Genomic DNA, 17,721 nt, shown 5'->3' on the forward strand with positions numbered 1-17,721 from the left:
CAGGAAAACTCCACCCTGCAACATTTTGTTACAGGTCCCCCATCATCATCATCTGCTATAATTCAGCCTGCTTACGTGAAGAAGGGAGTGCTTTAACTTACCACCGAAGAAACCACAGCCACCCATTGAATTAACAGAGATTGCTTCCAAGCTTTAAGGCAGGCTCAAGGCCCCAGCAACTCTCCGACAAAGAAGCCAGGGCATGAAAACCAAGGGGTCCCCTGAGCATGTGCAAAACATGCATTTCTACACAGCTACTTCTGTTATTAATTAGTGGGCTTCCAGGGCTGATAACGTCACTGCAAGGAGGTTTCAGCACCAGCTCAGGGCTTTGTAAGAAGACCCACCTTCTGGATCTTCTCCAGCCAGCCCTTGTTGGAGGCCAGCTCGGCCATGAAGGCCTGGTGCTTCTGCCACTTGGTGTGGAGGTTCCGGGCTTCATCATACGACATGTCCTGAGCTGACAGCATCTTCTCATTGATCCACAGGGTGAGCTGGAGGAAAGACAGGAAGAGAGCATCATCGGGTGAGGGTCCCCTAAGGAGAACCAGCAATCCTAAGAACACCTAATGCTAAAAAACTTTCCCCTAAATAGATCTCAGTTCTCAATGTAGGTGGGCACGAGAGCCAGCCATAAGATGATGCAATTGAAGACTTGCCTAGCATGGCATCCTGTTTCCCACCACTGGCCCACTAGGTGTCCCTGGGAGGTCAACAAGAAGGAAATGAAGGCCATTAGCCCCCTCCCACTCATGTTCCCCAGCAACTGGCATTCAGGGACTTGCTGCCTCTGATCCCAGAGAAAGGATACAGCTGTCCTGAGCTCTGCCTTTTTAAAATGGCGGTGGGGGAATATGACTCTGGCTGGGGTACCCATGCTGATCCCAAGCTCACTATGGCCACAATCATGCACCATACATGATGATACCATTTTAAACTGCCATGGCTGTCATATATTATGTTTATAAATCAACACAGAAATAAATGTAACTTGTATCAAATTCACATTGGCTGGGCATCCATAATTTGTCAATCCTGCTCACCTCTTGACAGTCTTGCAGAAAATGCTGCAGTTCCCGATTGTCACGGAGGCGGGCCAGAAGGTCCTGAGCTGCCTGCTGGTTTTTCCTATGCCTGGAAGAGAGAGGGAAGACAAGGCGTAAAGTAACCAGAAGGAGCTGCTTGGCAATACTGCCCACAGCTGTTTTCCTGGGAGAGGAAGCAAGGAGAGTGCCACAATTATTTTACGGATTTATATAGCCCACCCTTCAACACTAGTGTTACTAGAAAGGCCCACAAAACAACAGCTATAACCAAATGGAACAATGCAGAATAAAATGGAGGATTACAGAATTTAAAAAATTGAGCATAAAGTAAATGATCAACGGGGACAGGGACAGAAAGGGTGATGAGCAAATGGAAGGGGGAATCCTGGAAAATGGGGTGGCTGGCAGGCTGGAACCCTGAACACTGCAATATTTTGCTGCAGGTCTCACATGCTGTTTTACTTGCAACTTTGAGGAACAGAAAGCGGTGCCAGCACTCTTCCAAGTCCCATTTTACAGCTGGTGATCACTAAGGCTCAAAGCCTTAGCTTATGGATAGGACTGCAGTCTGTCTGTCAGGAATCGGAAACTCTTCCCTATATCTACTGCAAATAACCCAAAGATCTTCCTTGTTGACCTTCTGCCCATTACCTGCTCCAAGTTGCTAGATCGTGCTCCCTTTTCCAAATCAGATTACCGCTACCAGCGTTTCTGCACAGAGTAATCCCCCTCACCTGCTGTCAATGGAATTGACCTTCTCCTGGATCTTGTCAGAGTGGAGCCCGTCCTCCATGATAAGCTTCCGGCCAGAGTCCACCAGCCCCTTGATCTTCTCCCCGTTGGCCTCCATGGTGGTCATGAAATCCTCATGTTTTTTAATGGCAGCCTCAGCAGCTTGGAGGGAGCTGGGCATGCTTGTGTGAGTCAGCACATATTCCTGTCCAAAAAAGAAAAAAAAGGGGGGGTGTTGATCATCCCATAAAGCATCATCAGAGAACACCCTGGACAAGGAGAGGCGAAAAATGGAGACTGCATAAGCCCTGGAGCCGAAGTGGGGAACTTCTAGGCTGTGAGCCTAATTGTTTATTTCATTATTTCATAAAATTTATATACAGCTTGACTGTAGGAGGTGGGAAACCTCAAAGTGGTTTACAAAAAGAATTTTAAAAATATCAGTAAAAAACAGTTGTTTAAAACATTCAAAAATAATGAAAATCAGCAATCAGAGATCATTTAAACACGTGTCAATATTCTACATGCCTAAATAAAAAAGGTCTTCAACAGAAATAAAAAAAAGATACACTGAAGGAGCCTGCCTGATATCAATAGGCAGGGAGTTGCAAAGTGTGGCCGTTGCCACACTAAAAGATCAATTTCTTACAAATGCAGAACAAGTAATACACAGCACCTGGAACAGCACTGGTTCTGCCAATCAAAGTGGTTCACTTAAAAATGTGGACGAAGCAACATCTTCCTCCAATCTCTCTTCTCCTCAAATCCGCAGAATGCAAGGTAGCCACTTGCATTTTCTCCTTTGGGGCAATAACTGCAGTGCTATTTTTCTTTATAAAAAAGGTGCCAGGACTCACCATGAACACCTCCCTCGTTCTCTTAGAATGGCAATGGCGCCCCCACCTGAAAGGTGATGGAACCGAATTCTGGCAAGTTCCTGCTGGGGGTAAAAAGCCCTGCCTACTCAACCACTGTTCATGTCCCAAGTTGGTCCCAATCTTCTGGCACTGCAAGGTTATGGGTCAATGCTGGCACCATTGTTGTTCCTACAACCCTTTACACCTCAGGGGTGGGGAAGGCTTTACCAGCCCTAGAGCCTCATTTCCTTCTAGGGGGACCGCTTGCCAGCGGTAGGCGGGGCCAGAGGCAAAAGTGGGTGGAGCAACAATCGTAAAAGTTCTAGTTTCTACACACACTCACACACCCTCTCCCTGCTCCATCCAGGCCAATGTTTCCCAAACTTGAGTCTCCAGCTGTTTTTGGACTACAAACCCCACCATCCCTGTCCACTGATCCCGCTAGCTAGGGATGATGGGAGTTGTAGTCCAAAAACAGCTGAAGACCCAAGTTTGGAAAACAATGATCCAGGCAAAGAGGAGGCATTCCAGTCAAAGACGGATTCCAGTCAACCAAAAAAAGCCACGAAGGGTACAAAACTGGTCACTGAGGGGTGTGACCTGGGGAGAGAGGAGGTGGCTTAGATAGATTCTGGAGGGCAGCATCTGGCCCCCGAGGTTGTGGGCCCCAACTGTACCTTACCTGGTTGCTGAGCACCCCTTCCACCTGCTTGGTGTCCCTCAGGAAGATCTGGAAGCTGTAGGCTTGGGAGAGCAGCTGGTGCCGGTTCTCCCACATCTGGTCCAGCTCATTCCAGCCGGTGTCGAGGGCCTGGAGGCGCTGCTGCAGGAACATGTGCTGGGCATCGGTGTGGCCTTGCGTCACCTCCTCCCCCATGGCCCGCAAGCGCCGGTAGTCGCCCCTGTAGTGCTCCACCTCGTTCCGGATGGTCTCATGCTGGTTCAGCAAGCGCTCTGCCTCCGGCAGGGTGGCCGGCACGTCTTCCGAAGCGATGGCCGTCTGGGTGCGCAGAAGCCACGCCTGGAAGTCGTCCAAGTCCCGCAAGAAGCCCTGAAGCTTGCTGGCTTCTCCCAGGGACTCCTCGCGTCGGCGCATGGTCCCCCGTAGCTCGTCCCAGGTCCCGTCGACTTCGGACAAGCGGTCCAAAATGGCAGGAGCCTGCTCCGGGTGCTGGTCCGCCAGGCGGGTGGCCTCCTCCCGCAAGTCCCGCACTTTGCCCTGGATGGCCTCCAGGTCCCGCTCCATGCCCGCCAGCTTGCGCTGCAGGGCCATGACCCCTGCCAGGTCGTTGCCCAAGCCTTGGGTGGACTCGATCACTTTGGTTTTCTCCCGCATCCAAGCCTTGGTCTCATTGCACTCCAAGTAGTAATTCTGGATGCTGAGCGCAGAGGTCAACGCGTCCTTCTTGCGGCTGGCCAAGGCTTGGAACTGCTGCCACCTGAGAGAAGGGCGAAGGAGGGGAGATCCAGTTCAATGCTGCTGTGGCCGCCACCTCCATTTTTAATGTGAAACTCTTATATTGAAAGATAACATTTCATCTTCATTTCCCACTCAGTCCAGGGCCCAGTGGTGGGGAACCTCTGGCTCATGTGAGGAATCGAGCCTCCTCTTTTGTCAGGTGGGCAGGTCAAAGTTGGCTCACAAGGGAGGTAAGGATCTGGCCCACAGATCTAGTCCTCAACCCCAGCCTTAGTCAAAGTGAGACAGCAGTTGCCTTAGGTAGCTAAATACGATGTCATGAAAAGGCAGGAAATGGATAGCTACTGGTTTGGACCCTAAGTTAGCTTACAGAAGTCAATGGAAGGAAAGCTTCTCATTCCCTCTTACTCCCTGCAGCCACTTCAACCCCAAAAAGCCTTTCGGGAGGGGGGGTTGGTCAGGAACCTTCCAGGACAATGTGCGATGATAGGGCGCAGGTGGAGGACAAAAACCTTTCCTTCGACAACTTCCTTAAATTAACTTTAGGCTGAGATTGGGTGATTCCCCTTTCCCCACCAGCAGCCACCCCAACCACATTGTTCAGGTGTCCACCCAACCCACCAGAAAGTACAAGATAATGAAAACCATATGTCATTAGGTATATTTCAAAGTCACTGTTATTTTCTTTCTTATATTATTATTATTATTATTATTATTATTATTATTATTATTATTATTATTATTAGGTGGTACTAAAAACATATCTCAGGTAAAAAAAGGGGGGGTTTAAAAAGGTCCAGTCAAAGGCGACTATGGGGTGGGGCGCTCATCTCTCTTCAGGCCAAGGGAGCCAGCGTTTGTCCACAGCTTTCTGGGTCATGTGGCCATCATGATTAAACCTCTTCTGGCGCAACAGAACACCATGACAGAAGCCAGAGCGCAAGGAAACGCCATTTACCTTCCCGCCACACTAGTACCTATTTAACTACTTGCACTGGCGTGCCTTCCAACTGCTAGGTTGGCAGAAGCTGGGACAGAGCAACAGGATCTCACCTTGTCAGGTGGATTTGAACTGCCGACCTTCCGATCGGCAAGCGCAGGAGGCGCAACCCACATCCTTATAATATCTCAGGTAAGGAGCATATGACAAGAACTATACAATGAAGGTGCCAGATACAGCTCTGCAGGAAAAGAATTCTAGTTTGGGGGCCGTCACATACACAAACCACACTTCTGAGGGCCCCCTCTGCCAATCTTAACACCTGAGAAGGTCTGTAGGGAAGGAGGTGATCTTTCAGATTTCTTGGGTCAGGCTTGTCAATCACTCAGACCATTGCACCATCTCCCTGTTCACTCACACTCACACACACACACACACACACACACACACACCTAGATCCTCACCTGGCATTGAGCTGTTCCTGAGTGGCCTGGATGCTGTCCTTGTTCCTGTGGTCAGTTCCCAAAAGCCGACTCGCAATCTCATTCACTGCTGCAATGCGGGAGGCCAGGTTATTCATCTCTGGCTCCAGAGTCTCAAACCTGAGACAACAAGGACCAAACGAGAAGTGGGCGAGAGATTGAATTAATTTATTAATTAACTGCATTTACATTTCATCATCTCCCCCCCAGTTCCACCCAAGGAAGGTCAAAGCAGAGTACATTTTAATCGTCATGGGGGAATCCTGGGAACTGTAGTCAGTTAAGGATGCTGGGAACTCTGTGAGGTCAGCACCCTTAACAAACTACGGCCCTCAGGATTCTCAATGTCTGCTAAAATGGTGTAACAGTGCTTAAAACGAATGGAGTCACATATGACACAATACGTAATGCGTCATATAGTACAATACATCATATAGTAATGTGATGTCATGTATGATGTCAGGTGTCACACAGGTGGCTGTGATTTGGGGAATGGGCCTCATGGGCCAAACGAGGACTCGTGCTGAGTCTACTTAAATCCACGGACTGGATGTTCCCTAGGCCTGCCAGAGTTTAACTGCAAACAGTATGAAGTATTTACTTTGAAGAACGCACCAACCCTCCACTCCTGGGCTAGAAGAGGGAACAAGGTAGCTGCTGGTTGAACCTACTCACCTTTGCTGAACCACTTCAAGGTCTTCCAACTTCTCAGGGACATCCATCGTTTCGATCCAGTACTCCCTCTCCCCAATCCAGAGCCCACACGCATCTGCCTCGCTGAACATCTTGTAAAGGTTGAGAGCATCCTGCAGGGCTTGCTTGCGATGCTCTGCGAGCGCAACCAGTTCCTCGTAGCGCTGCTCCAGTGCAGGGAGCCGCCCGTCCACCTCAGGGGCATGGGCAAAGGCAGGGGGCAGACTCCGGGCCTGCTCGTGGAGGGCGTCGAGGGCAGGGCGGTGGTTGTGGATCTCCTCCTCCACATCCTTGTGCTTCTTCACCAGGCTCTGGGTGGAGTACTCATCATGGCCCACCTCAGAGCTGGACACCAAGCGCAGCGCATCCAGCAACCAGGCCTCCATGTCGTTGGCGTCCGCCTGGAACTGGTAGAGATTGGAGGCCTGGAGAAGGCGCTGCTCCCGCTCTCGGGACAGCGCCTCCAGCTGATCCCACTGCTCCTCGATTTCCCGGATCCGTTCAGCCACCTCGGCAGCCCCAAAGTGGCCCTCGGCAACCAGCTGGCGCCCTTCGGCTATGCTCTGCTGCAGCGGGCCAGCACGGCCGCTCATCTCGTCGCGGAAGGCGTTATGCTTGCTGGTCAGGCGCAACACACTTGTCAGGTCCTTGCCGAAGTCGCCCGACGACAGGATCTGGCTCTGCTCCCGGATCCAGGCCTCCTCCTCGCCCATGTCCCAGAAGAACTTCCAAAGGCGGCGCGACTCTTCCAGTTTGGCACGCCGTTGCGCTGCCAATGCCACCAGCTCCCGATAGCAGCGGTCCAGTGTTGCCACGCGCTCTTGGACAAGGTGGGGGTCACAGGGCTTGTAAGCTGCAGGCAGGAAAAAGTGAGGAGCCGCATTCCTGTCAACTTTCGCAAAATCCAAGGCAGAAATTGACGCTGCCTACTTGGGCTTCAACCTGCTCCCTACACCTACCATTTTACCCACAATAAAGGTAAAGGTACCCCTGCCCGTACGGGCCAGTCTTGACAGACTCTAGGGTTGTGCGCTCATCTCACTCAAGAGGCCGGGAGCCAGCGCTGTCCGCAGACACTTCCGGGTCACGTGGCCAGCGTGACGAAGCTGCTCCGGCGAACCGGCACCAGAGCAGCACACAGAACGCCGTTTACCTTCCCGGTAGAAAGCGGTACCTATTTATCTACTTGCACTTAATTGTGCTTTCGAGCTGCTAGGTGGGCAGGAGCTGGGACCGAACGACGGGAGCTCACCCCGCCGCAGGGATTCGAACCGCCGACCATGCGATCGGCAAGTCCTAGGCGCTAAGGTTTTACCCACAGCGCCACCCGCGTCCCTTTACCCACAATAAAGCAATGATAATTTGCAGTGGAGTCACACTGATCATTTTAGCAAATCCCATGTTGAACAGAGAATCCTACAACTGCTGTGGAAGTCTCAGGGAACAGCAAGAAGGATAGGAAAGAGGGGATAGTTGGGAGATAAGGTTTTGAAATGGGGGGCCAAGGGCACTCCCACTCTGTTCCCCCTCCCTCCCTTCATCCATACTTCCTCTTCAAGCTCCTGAGGCTCTCACCTTCCCCAGGGGTGGCAAAGCGCTGGGCAGCGGCACTGATGGCTTTCACCCGTTCGGCCTGGACGGAGATGTCGGCCTCCACCAGAGAGTGGATCTGCAGCAGGTCCTCCACGCCATGCAGGTGTTTCCCGAAGTCCTGAGACTGAAGGCGGCCCTGTGAGGAAAGGCAGCACAGGATGAGGGAGACCTGACGCCTGGCCTCATCTCAACCACCCTGCTTGGGGACACAATAGAAAAGACGAAGGGGGTTCCTAGGCAAAGCTGTTCTTCCCTCTCCCCACTAGGGTCTTCCAGGGCAGGTGAGTCTCCAAACATGAAGCTCCCTCACTTCTCTTTCTCGGCCAACAGAAATAAATAATAACCTGTGAATTCATAATATCAGAATTGGAAAGGACCTCAGCAGTCATTGACTCCAGGACAATTTACTACAGGGCCCAAATGCAACACTCCTGTTGGCTTCAGAGGTTTTCTGCATCTGGTAGCGATAGGAACCCTGGAAACTGCTTCACATCAAGTCAGACCCATTGGTCCATCTAGCTATGTGTTGTATACACTGACTGGCAGCAACTCTCCAGGGTTTCAGGCAGGGTTCTCTCCTAGCCCTACCTGGAGAAGCTGGAGGTTGAAGCTAGGATCCTCTGTGTGCAGGGCAGGTGGTCTCCCATGGAGCTATGGCCTCTTCCCTTATTCTGATGCAATCCATAGCACTGGACCCGACCTCAAATGTGGCATAGCCCAACACACACACCCCTCCAATGCAGTAAATGCACTCTCAAGCATCACCCCTCTTGCACACCACAGCCTCGCCAGCTACCTTCATCTCTTCCAGCCAATCCATGAGGTAGGCCAAGTCCTGGAACATCTTCTGCAGCTCGAAATGGAGCATCAGGCGCTCCCGGCGGGCAGCCACCAGCTCGCGCAAGTAGTCCCAGAGCCTCGCCACGTTGTTCTTGCGCGCCAACACCCGCTTGATGTCGTGGTAGCCCTCTGCCTCCAGCTCAGCTGCCACCGCATTCACAGCTGCCACACGCTCACTGTATGCCACGATGTCCGTCTCGATGGCTTCATGTTTCCGCACCGCGGCTTCTACCGCCGAAATGTCCAAGCCAAAGTTATCCTGCAGATTGCAGAGCAGGAGAGAAAGAATCTCATTCTTCAGGATGCTGGGGTAAAGTTGTCCGTCCCTCCCACTCTCCCAGATCAGACAGAGAGACAGACACTTCAGGTTCAGAAAAGTGCCACCAAAATGATCAAGGGGATGGAGCAATTCCCCTCAATGCATGGCATGGAGAAAGTGAATAGTTTTTCCTCTAATTATTATTGTTATTAGTAAATATTATAATATAATATAATATAATATAATATAATATAATAATATCACACTAAAACATCAGACATTTTAAACTTCCCTATACAGGGCTGCCTTCAGATGTCTTCCAAAAGTCAGAAGATAGTTGTTTATCTCCTTAACATCTGATGGGAGGGCATTCCACAGGGCAGGTGCAACTACCGAGAAGGCCCTCTGTCTGGTTCCCTGTAGCTTCACTTCTCACAGTGAAGGAACTGCCAGAAGGCCCTTAGAGGCCGGGCTGAACGATGGGGGTGGAGATGCTCCTTCAGGTATGCAGAACCAAAGGGCTTTAAAGGTCAACACCAACACTTTGAATTGTGCTCGGAATCTACTGGGAGCCAATGTAAGATCCTTTAGCTGGGTCTGGGAAGCCGCTCCCAGTCACCAGTCTGGCAGCCGTATTCCGGATTAACTGTAGTTTCCCAGTCAACTTCAAAGGTCCCAATGAAGCTGAATGCAGTTCCCAAGATTCTTTGGGGGACGTCATATGCTTTAAATGTGCATTGGATGTGCTTTAAATGTATGGTGTGGATCTGTCCCTAGACACAACCTAAATGCTCCTCCTCCTTTCACTGACCTGGGAGACGAGGCGCTGGTTCTCACTCAGCCAGGTCTCGCGCATGGCTGCCTTGCGGTCAAAGCGTGCTGCCAGCTGCTCCAGCTTCTCCTGCCGAATCAGCTCATTGCGCAGCGCCAGCTCTCTCTCATGCTCTGCTTTCTCCAGCCGCTCCCAGCCCTGTGGAGGAGGAAGGAAACCATGGAGACAAACATTTCCAAAACAAGTGTTTTAATTTCTTTCAAAGGAGAAGAGATTCAGTTTGCTTTGAAGCTTTGGCTGCAGAATTTTCAAGGCATTCTGCACATGCTCAGAGGTAATGCCCCCATTATTATTCTAATTATTATTGCAGTGCTCAACTGGAAATGAGTTCATGAGCTGATTCTTGATTAAAATTAAATCCAGATTCCAGGAAATTGCCCAAATGAATGGACTTGCCTATTAATCATTAATCATTGTTAGCTGATGGCTTCTATTTGGAATCGACAAATACCAGCTGAACCTCGACATAACTATTTGTTTGCTTCATCATATAATGTGTTTCCAGCCTGCATTTCTTTAAAATCAAGGTGGTTCTAGTAGATTCAGACACAGATGCACCAAATACAACACACATATTTAACATCTGCAGATTGGTAAGCACTAGGCCTCAGCTACCCAGGAACACCAACAAAATATACTCTCAAGTGTGCTTCCTTGGGCAAATGGACAGGTCCTAAGTACACCACCCTTCCACCCCACAGTTCTGCAGAGGAAGTTCAGCGGTGGAGCCCAGTGTCAATAATCCTGGCAATATGAACAAGTTGCCGGACTCAGTCTAAGGCAGTGTGCTAAGTTCCAATGGTGGGAGCACAACTTAGAGCACATGCTATGCATGCAGAATGTCCCAGGCCCAACCCCCGACCAGTCAGCACAGGGACCCAGAAAGTTGCCTTGTACCCTAACAGCCCAGTTGGGCCATCAAGTTCAGTAATATCAGTGGCTCTCTGACCCCCACAGCTCCACCACCAATCCCTTGGCTCTGAGCCTTCCTCCTCTAGGGTTTCCCTTGGGGGTTCCCTGGCTGGAGCCTCCCACCTCTTCGTCCAGCCAGTCCATGGCACTCACCTTGTTGATGTCAGAGATGAGCCTCCCCTCTCGTGGCGTGTAAACCTTTTGGTTATTGGCTCTCATCTTGCTCTGGATAGTGAAAAGCAGAACTTCAAGATTCCCTTTCTCTGTGAACCTGGGAGTAGGAAAATGCATGCAGAGGAGGTGGGCAGAGGGAGAAAGGAGAACAGCAAGCCAGGTTTAGGAGCAAGAATGCACATTTCAAAACTACTTTGCATGAGGCCCCTTTCTCACTGTTAAGAGCATGCAGGAATTTCCAGGAGACTTTGTAAGTCAGAGAATTCCACTGGAAATTGGAGGAAAAATTTCAATAATTTATATGGGAATCACACACAAATGGCATTTGCTATGATTTGTTTTCTTAGTCTGCAAATGTTACATTACACTATTTTCTGCATTGTTTTTGATGTTTCCCTTCCCCCAAAATTAATCATGCAATCAATTATGTTAGCTTCAGCCTTAGCAAATAGTGAGATGAACAGTGTAGGTTTTAACAGAAGCCGAACTGCAACAGAACAGCAACAGCACTGATTGTGGTGAACACGTGATGGAAATCACTGCCTCCCGACATCCCTACAGAAGACGGACACACATTCTTACAGCACCCACAACAATAGTGCTTGTTTCCCAGCACTGTGGTGGAGGGGCTATGCAGGGCAAGCAGCTCTGGGACTTTATTTAGAGCTGAAGTGATGCCACCATCTGCCGGAGCATCACAGTAATTGATGGAACTTCCTTCTTCCGGCAAGTGCATGGGTCTTTCAAGTTTGTTTGTGATAGCACAGAGCAACAACAGAGAACCTCCAACCCATGGTCCAATTTAGGCCCACCAGATCACCCCATCTGGCCCACGAGGCCATTCTTGGCCAGCCACACACCACCTGTCACTCACCTGATGCCATAGGACACTTGATGTGAGACAGGTAAAGCTGGGGTTGCCCAGGAGCAACTGGGAGTTCATGGTTTAAGAGTGTGCCCTGTTCCTTTGCATTTAATTTAAATTTGGCACCAAATGTAAGGCCTGCAGCTCTGGGGTGAGATTAATTATCTCCTGTGAAATGCAAAGGACTGGCTGGCTTCTGATCTGGCCCACTGGATGAAAGTGGTCCCCCACCCCTGGCATAGATAAAGGTAGAGAATGAGGAAATATAATCAAGCAGAGGCAGGATATTGTATCCCCCCTCCTTTGATGGGGTTGCTATTTCAGGCTAGCAGTTGAAAAGGCGGTTACGCTTTTTTGAAAGATTGTTTGCTTTCCTAATTAGAAGCTAAAGCTAGTATTTCACCTGGCTAAAAATCTTTTGTTAATGTTCAATGATTTTTACTTATTCTGTTCTATGACTGCCAGCTAATCCTAACAAATTGGGCACTGTGCTGTAAATTGCAGCTCTTGCGGGATGGAAGCTTGTGTGTGTGTGTGTGTGCCTGCACTTTGGGCTCTTCTTGTGGGTGTGGCTAGGGTGGCTGCCATGATGAGCTCTTGCACTTCAATCATTAGCCACAGGAACCTTTTGCAGCCCCAAGGGCCACCTTCCCTCCTTGGCAGGCTTCCAGGGCCCACATGCCAGTGGAAGGTGGGGCCATGGGTGGAGCAGCAGGTGCGACTCCTGCCTTTGTAGAGTTTGCAAAGCCACAGACAAGTCACAGGTTTCTACACACACACACTCCTCCTTCCTCCATTAAGACAAGCAAGTAATATTACCCCAACTCAAGGACATATTGCACCCAGGCAAAATGCACTTGAGAAGGATGCAGGTCAGCAAGCAAGAAGCAGTTTGTCAGAGAAGTTAACTCTTTATCCAAAGAAACGGCATTCAACTCAGCAACATTACCCAGCTAGACTTGACCCTATACAGCAGTTGCCAGGACTGACGGCCTCCGCCTTCAACCCCCTCTAAGAATCCTCCACTGCTGGATGTTTCCCAAGCAGTCTCAAACTGCATCTGGAAACCTGTAATCTCTGTTCTGCTCTATGCATCATCCTGCGTGTCCTTGGAGATGGGGGGGGGAGGTAGGGGAGTTTGTTGCAGTCAGAGAGACAGACTCCTGGGATTCTTCTGCAGCCCCTTGTTTCCCGCCCCTCCTCTACTTCAGCCTCTGAGTCTGAACTACACCTTGTCACAGGCTCTCCTTGCTCACTAAATCCCGTTGCCTCTTCGGCATCCAACAACTCCCCCTACTGGGGTTCTAGATTTGGGTAGGTAAACGTGTTGGTCTAACACAGTCAAAATATATTAAAAAATTGTCCAGTAGCACCTTAGAGACCAACTAAGTTTGTTCTTGGTATAAGCTGTTGTGTGAATGCACACTTATACCAAGCTAATAAGCTTATACCAAGAACAAACTTAGTTGGTCTCTAAGGTGCTACTGCACATTTATACATATATATTCCCCCTGCTGGGGTGTGACCTGGGAACAGTTCTGAGAGCCTGGAGGACCACATCTGTCCCCCTATGCCTGAGGCTCCCCACCTGTGATTTACCATGACCCCACTGAATATCTTCCTCCTTGCTCACTGCCAGGTCCACAAAGGCCAGAACTTACTTGGGGGGTTTCTCCACAGTGCGGTAGGTGTTGAAGGCCTGCAGCTGGTTCTGCACTCCGCTCAGACAGTTGGCCAGCTTCCGGTCATTCAGTGTCAAGATGGTCTGCTCAATCCATTGCAGAAGGTCAGAGGCCAGCGTCTCGTACTTCTCTATCAGCTTGTCGGCCTCGATGGCATGGTCCAGGACCTGTTGCGGGAACCTGCATCACTCAGACACCCTGGGAAGGGGCTGATGGCCAAAAGACCCGCCCCCCTTCCTCGAAGCATGTTGGTCTAGACTTGCCTCACCTGCAACGGCTGCCTAATTTGCATCCTGGCCCAATCTGAAGTGCCGGCAGTTTTTGGTTACGTCACCTCTGGGTGCTACAAGCACCTTTAGGAAACAGTGACTAATGCTGCCTTCTCTTACCCAGCCTTTCTTGAGGGAGAATATGGGCAAGGGTGAATGTTCGAGCATGCCCAGACCTGGTGCTGTTTGGCTTTCCAATTTGTTTCATTCTTTTTAAATTTTATAATTCACTTTGGGAGTCTTCGGGCCAGAAAAGTGAGATTACATAATCCAATCTGATCTAAACCAGGCTCTCTTGCAGACCAGCTGCTCCACACAGTCCCAAAATGGATAAAACAATCTAATCTTGCTATAATTCGGCTCGTTATAGCTCAGCTGTGGTCCAGTCCTGCCCTGGGTAGATGGCAGAGCTGAGTTTTGAGACAGAGCAAACCACATGGCAGGGTAGGGAAGGAGACCAGAGATGTGGGACTGTGTGTCCCTCTAGATATTGCTAGACTACACTTCCACCATCCCTGACCATTGGCTGCAGGTCCAACAACATCTGGAGGGACACAGAATAGACATTCCTGGTGTAAGATCTGGAGTTGTGCTTTTAAAAGGACCTAAAATATCCTTTTAATATTTTGCATTGCTTCCCACCCACTCACCCCACCCTGAGGACGAGTTTGGTGAAGACTGAAAGCTTTTTCTGCACTTAAGAATCATAGAATTTTAGAATTGGAAGAACAATAGAATTTTAGAGTTGGAAGGGAACCTGAGGACCATCAAGTTCAACCCCCTGCAATGCAGGAATATGAAGCTGTACCATATAGGTGTCGAACCTGCAACCTTGGGGTTATCAGCACCACGCCCTAACCAACTGAACTACCTCCTGCACACAGGTTGTCCCAGCAAAATATATCACCCATCTCCTCAAATGCCTGCCCTTCTTCCTGCAATCTCAGTGGCATTGGAATCCAAGTTCATTTCGGCTCCCAGCACTCCCCAGCTCCCACCACAGCCCTCTTCATGGTACCTTCCCAATCCGTTTCCCTTCCACAGCTAAGGCTTTCATCTTGGAGAAGTAGTGGTAGTAAGTGGCCACATAGGTGATGATGGACTTCTCATCAGGCTGGTCCACGTTCACATCTAAGGAGAAGTGAAGAATAAAGAGGAGCAAGAGAAACAGGACAAAGAACGGCTATTTTTCCAGATGGCCACCACCATCATTTTAGTTTGTTCAGTGTCACTGGAGGCCCAGGGAGCCTCAGAGGCTAGAGGTGCCTTTTACAATGGTTGGCTGGCATGGCAGCTGAGACTAATTCCTGGACCAGGAAAGCTTGATCGCAGTAGTGCAGCCACTGATAACTTCAATACTGGATTACTGCAATGTTCTCTCTGTGGGGCTTCCTCTATGCTTTGCCTGAAAACTGCAGTTAGCGCAGAATGCTAGTGTGGACAGGCATGATATCCAGTCAGCATATAACACCTCAGCTCAGAAATCTGTACTCACTGCTGATTTTTTGCTGCTCCAAGCTCAAGGTGCAACTGTCAGTATATAAAGCCCTTCAGACCAGTTTACCTTGTATGCACCCACTCATCCACTTTCCTCTGCAAAACTAGCACTTCTACAAGTTCATTTTGCACTAGTAAGGAACGAATTTTAGACTGTGGCAGTTCCTACACTCTGGAACTCCCTGCCCATTGACATGTACAAGCTGACATGTGTTGCAAGCTATTTAAACTCCTGGTTTAAATTCCATTTTGACTGTTTTAAAATCTGCTTTTAATTTTCACTTTTACTGATAACTTTAAGGTAAATTCTTTTTTTTTTATTGAAAACCACTTAGGAGGTTTGATTTTTTCGTGTGATTTTTTAAAACAAACAAACATGTGGCCAAGCCAACAGAGACAAACAGGAACAGAGATCCAGGTGCCCTCCCTGCTGAGCTCACCTTCAGGGTCTAAAAGCTTGGTGAGGCCCAGTTCCTTTTCGGCAATGTTGAAGGCATTCTGGAGGTTGTAGTGTGCGTTGCATTTCTTCAGGGTGTCGATGTCTATCAGGTCTGGCCTGATGAGGACACCAAAGCAAGCATAAGAACATAAGAACAGCCTGCTACACCAGCGATATTTGCTCGCAGAATCACTACTTCATGACAAGGCCAGTGGCCCATCTAGTGCAGGACCCTGTTCTCACAGTGGCCCACAAGCAGGACCTGAGTGCAGCAGCACTCTCCTCACTTGTGATTCCCAGGGACTAGTATTCAGAGGCGTATTGCCTCCAACAATGGAGCTGGAACATGCCCATTGTGGCTGGTAGCCACTGATAGCCTTACCCTCCCCCGAAGCATACAAGATGGAGCAAGCTGCTACGAAGCCATGTCAGGCCCCAACCAACCTTCACTGACCTGTGTTTGTGGACAATTGCGTTGAAAGCCAGGCCATCCCTCCAGCTGGTGGTGAAGTTGTGGACATTCACATTCGGGTACCTGTAAACACACAGCAGGGGGCCGGGAATAGGCTTATTTATATTGCTTTGTTTCGCATTCTTGAACCCAGCCCTCCCTTGAACATTCGAGACAGGTCACTACAACTGAAATGCATATTTCCCCTTCTGGCTTCTTGAAACATCCAAGTGTAGTAATATTAAACCTTGGTTGTGTCACATCTAGCTGGATTTAGCCTCAGAGGCAGCCAGCTCCTAACCTCAAGCCCAAACAGGGAAGGGGAAACCCCTGGCTCACAGTCCCCCACTTATTCCTTTACCCAGCTGTTTTCATCTGACACCAAAGCAGCAAGGCATCCTTGGCGGATTTCTTCTCCTTGTTATCTTCTGTCTCCACACTGATATCCTGGATCTGCAAAAGAAGACAGAATAACAATATCTCAGTTCTCCTTTCACTGTTGGAGGGAGAATGCGTATACAGTGCTATCTCGGGTTACAAACACCTCAGGTTACAAACACTTCGGGTTACAGACTCCACTAACCAGGCAGTAGTACCTCAGGTTAAGAACTTTACCTCAGGATGAGAACAGAAAGCGCACGCCGGTGGCGCAGCGGGAGGCCCCATTAGCTAAAGTGGTACCTCAGGTTAAGAATAGTTTCAGGTTAAGAACGGACCTCCGGAATGAATTAAGTTTGTAACCAGAGCTACCACTGTAAATATCATTTGCTGGGAGTCACCAATGGGAAGAGTGGGCTTGTATGTGGGCTTCCCATTTGGGCTTATGGTTGGCTACTATGAGAACAAGACATTGGACTAAAAGGGCCTTTGGCCTGATCCACCAGGGCTTTTCCTATGATTAATCAGAGCTGAGGATGACCAGAGCTGCATTTATACATGTTACATATATTCAAACTGTGATTTAAAAAAATAAAATAAAACCTGTGCCAAACCAATCCAAATTCTGCACCGAAAGGTAATTCTGCAACCTGTGTGACTTATGCAAATTAAGGAACGCTGTACACGTCTCTTACTTTGCACAGTAGGCCTGAAACTTATGTGCAAATCACTTACAAGATTGCATCTTTGCACGCCTCATCAATCAATCAATCAATCAATCAAGAAGAAGGGAGCAGGAGAGCAAAGGAAAACGGCCAAAAGCCGCTGTGCGAGATCTCACAAGAGACTCCAGAGCCCAGAAAGCAAGGCAAAAGGGCTTTAAAAATTCTTTCCATGCTGGGTTTTCCTGCTTCAGGAAGGAAAGCCCTCTGCCTTGCTTGCCGTGTTCTGTAAGGTCCTATGAGGCTCTTGCCACTCAGCAAGCCAGTTTGGACAGACCCCCAGAACATAACCCCTGTATAAGTTTCAGGCCTATTGCAGAATTTGGCTTTTTTGCTAGCTGCTGGACAGAATGGGAAAACAAGGCTGATGCCCCTTCTGCTGCCTGCCAACTGCTGAAATTATTATTTAGCTGTTTTTCTGCATGCATGCAGGATAGTATTTGCGGCCATGAGGGCTAGAAACCTGCTCCCCATTCCCTTTTGAGAGGAACGTGGAGGAGCTGAAGAAGTGGAATTCTGCATCTCTACTACAACAACCTGCTCTTTTTCTGCACTTCTATGGAAATGCAGTGTATGTATCACTCTAGTTGCAGGGAATGGACAGCAGGAGAGAGGGGTCCTTCTGGAGGCTGACATTT

At 49.4% G+C, this 17,721-nt stretch overlaps 1 protein-coding gene across 2 annotated transcripts in view; it reads right to left on the reverse strand.

The window, feature by feature from the left end:
• Positions 1-17,721, reverse strand: part of SPTBN2 (spectrin beta, non-erythrocytic 2) — a 108,452-nt gene that overhangs the window by 23,538 nt on the left and 67,193 nt on the right. For both annotated transcript variants that reach the window (XM_083589604.1, XM_083589605.1), the window contains 15 exons: positions 16,345-16,436; positions 15,987-16,067; positions 15,534-15,649; positions 14,615-14,727; positions 13,307-13,494; positions 10,760-10,877; positions 9,674-9,832; positions 8,560-8,862; positions 7,746-7,899; positions 6,153-7,023; positions 5,460-5,597; positions 3,318-4,074; positions 1,781-1,983; positions 1,044-1,134; positions 348-494 (listed from right to left, as the gene is read on the reverse strand). In XM_083589604.1, the coding sequence (XP_083445730.1) occupies positions 348-494; positions 1,044-1,134; positions 1,781-1,983; positions 3,318-4,074; positions 5,460-5,597; positions 6,153-7,023; positions 7,746-7,899; positions 8,560-8,862; positions 9,674-9,832; positions 10,760-10,877; positions 13,307-13,494; positions 14,615-14,727; positions 15,534-15,649; positions 15,987-16,067; positions 16,345-16,436 (3,531 nt within the window). The remainder of the gene's footprint in view (positions 1-347; positions 495-1,043; positions 1,135-1,780; positions 1,984-3,317; positions 4,075-5,459; positions 5,598-6,152; positions 7,024-7,745; positions 7,900-8,559; positions 8,863-9,673; positions 9,833-10,759; positions 10,878-13,306; positions 13,495-14,614; positions 14,728-15,533; positions 15,650-15,986; positions 16,068-16,344; positions 16,437-17,721) is intronic.

The sequence above is a fragment of the Podarcis filfolensis genome (genome assembly GCF_964270895.1).
Source record: "Podarcis filfolensis genome assembly, chromosome: 16".
Classification (NCBI taxonomy): domain Eukaryota; kingdom Metazoa; phylum Chordata; class Lepidosauria; order Squamata; family Lacertidae; genus Podarcis; species Podarcis filfolensis.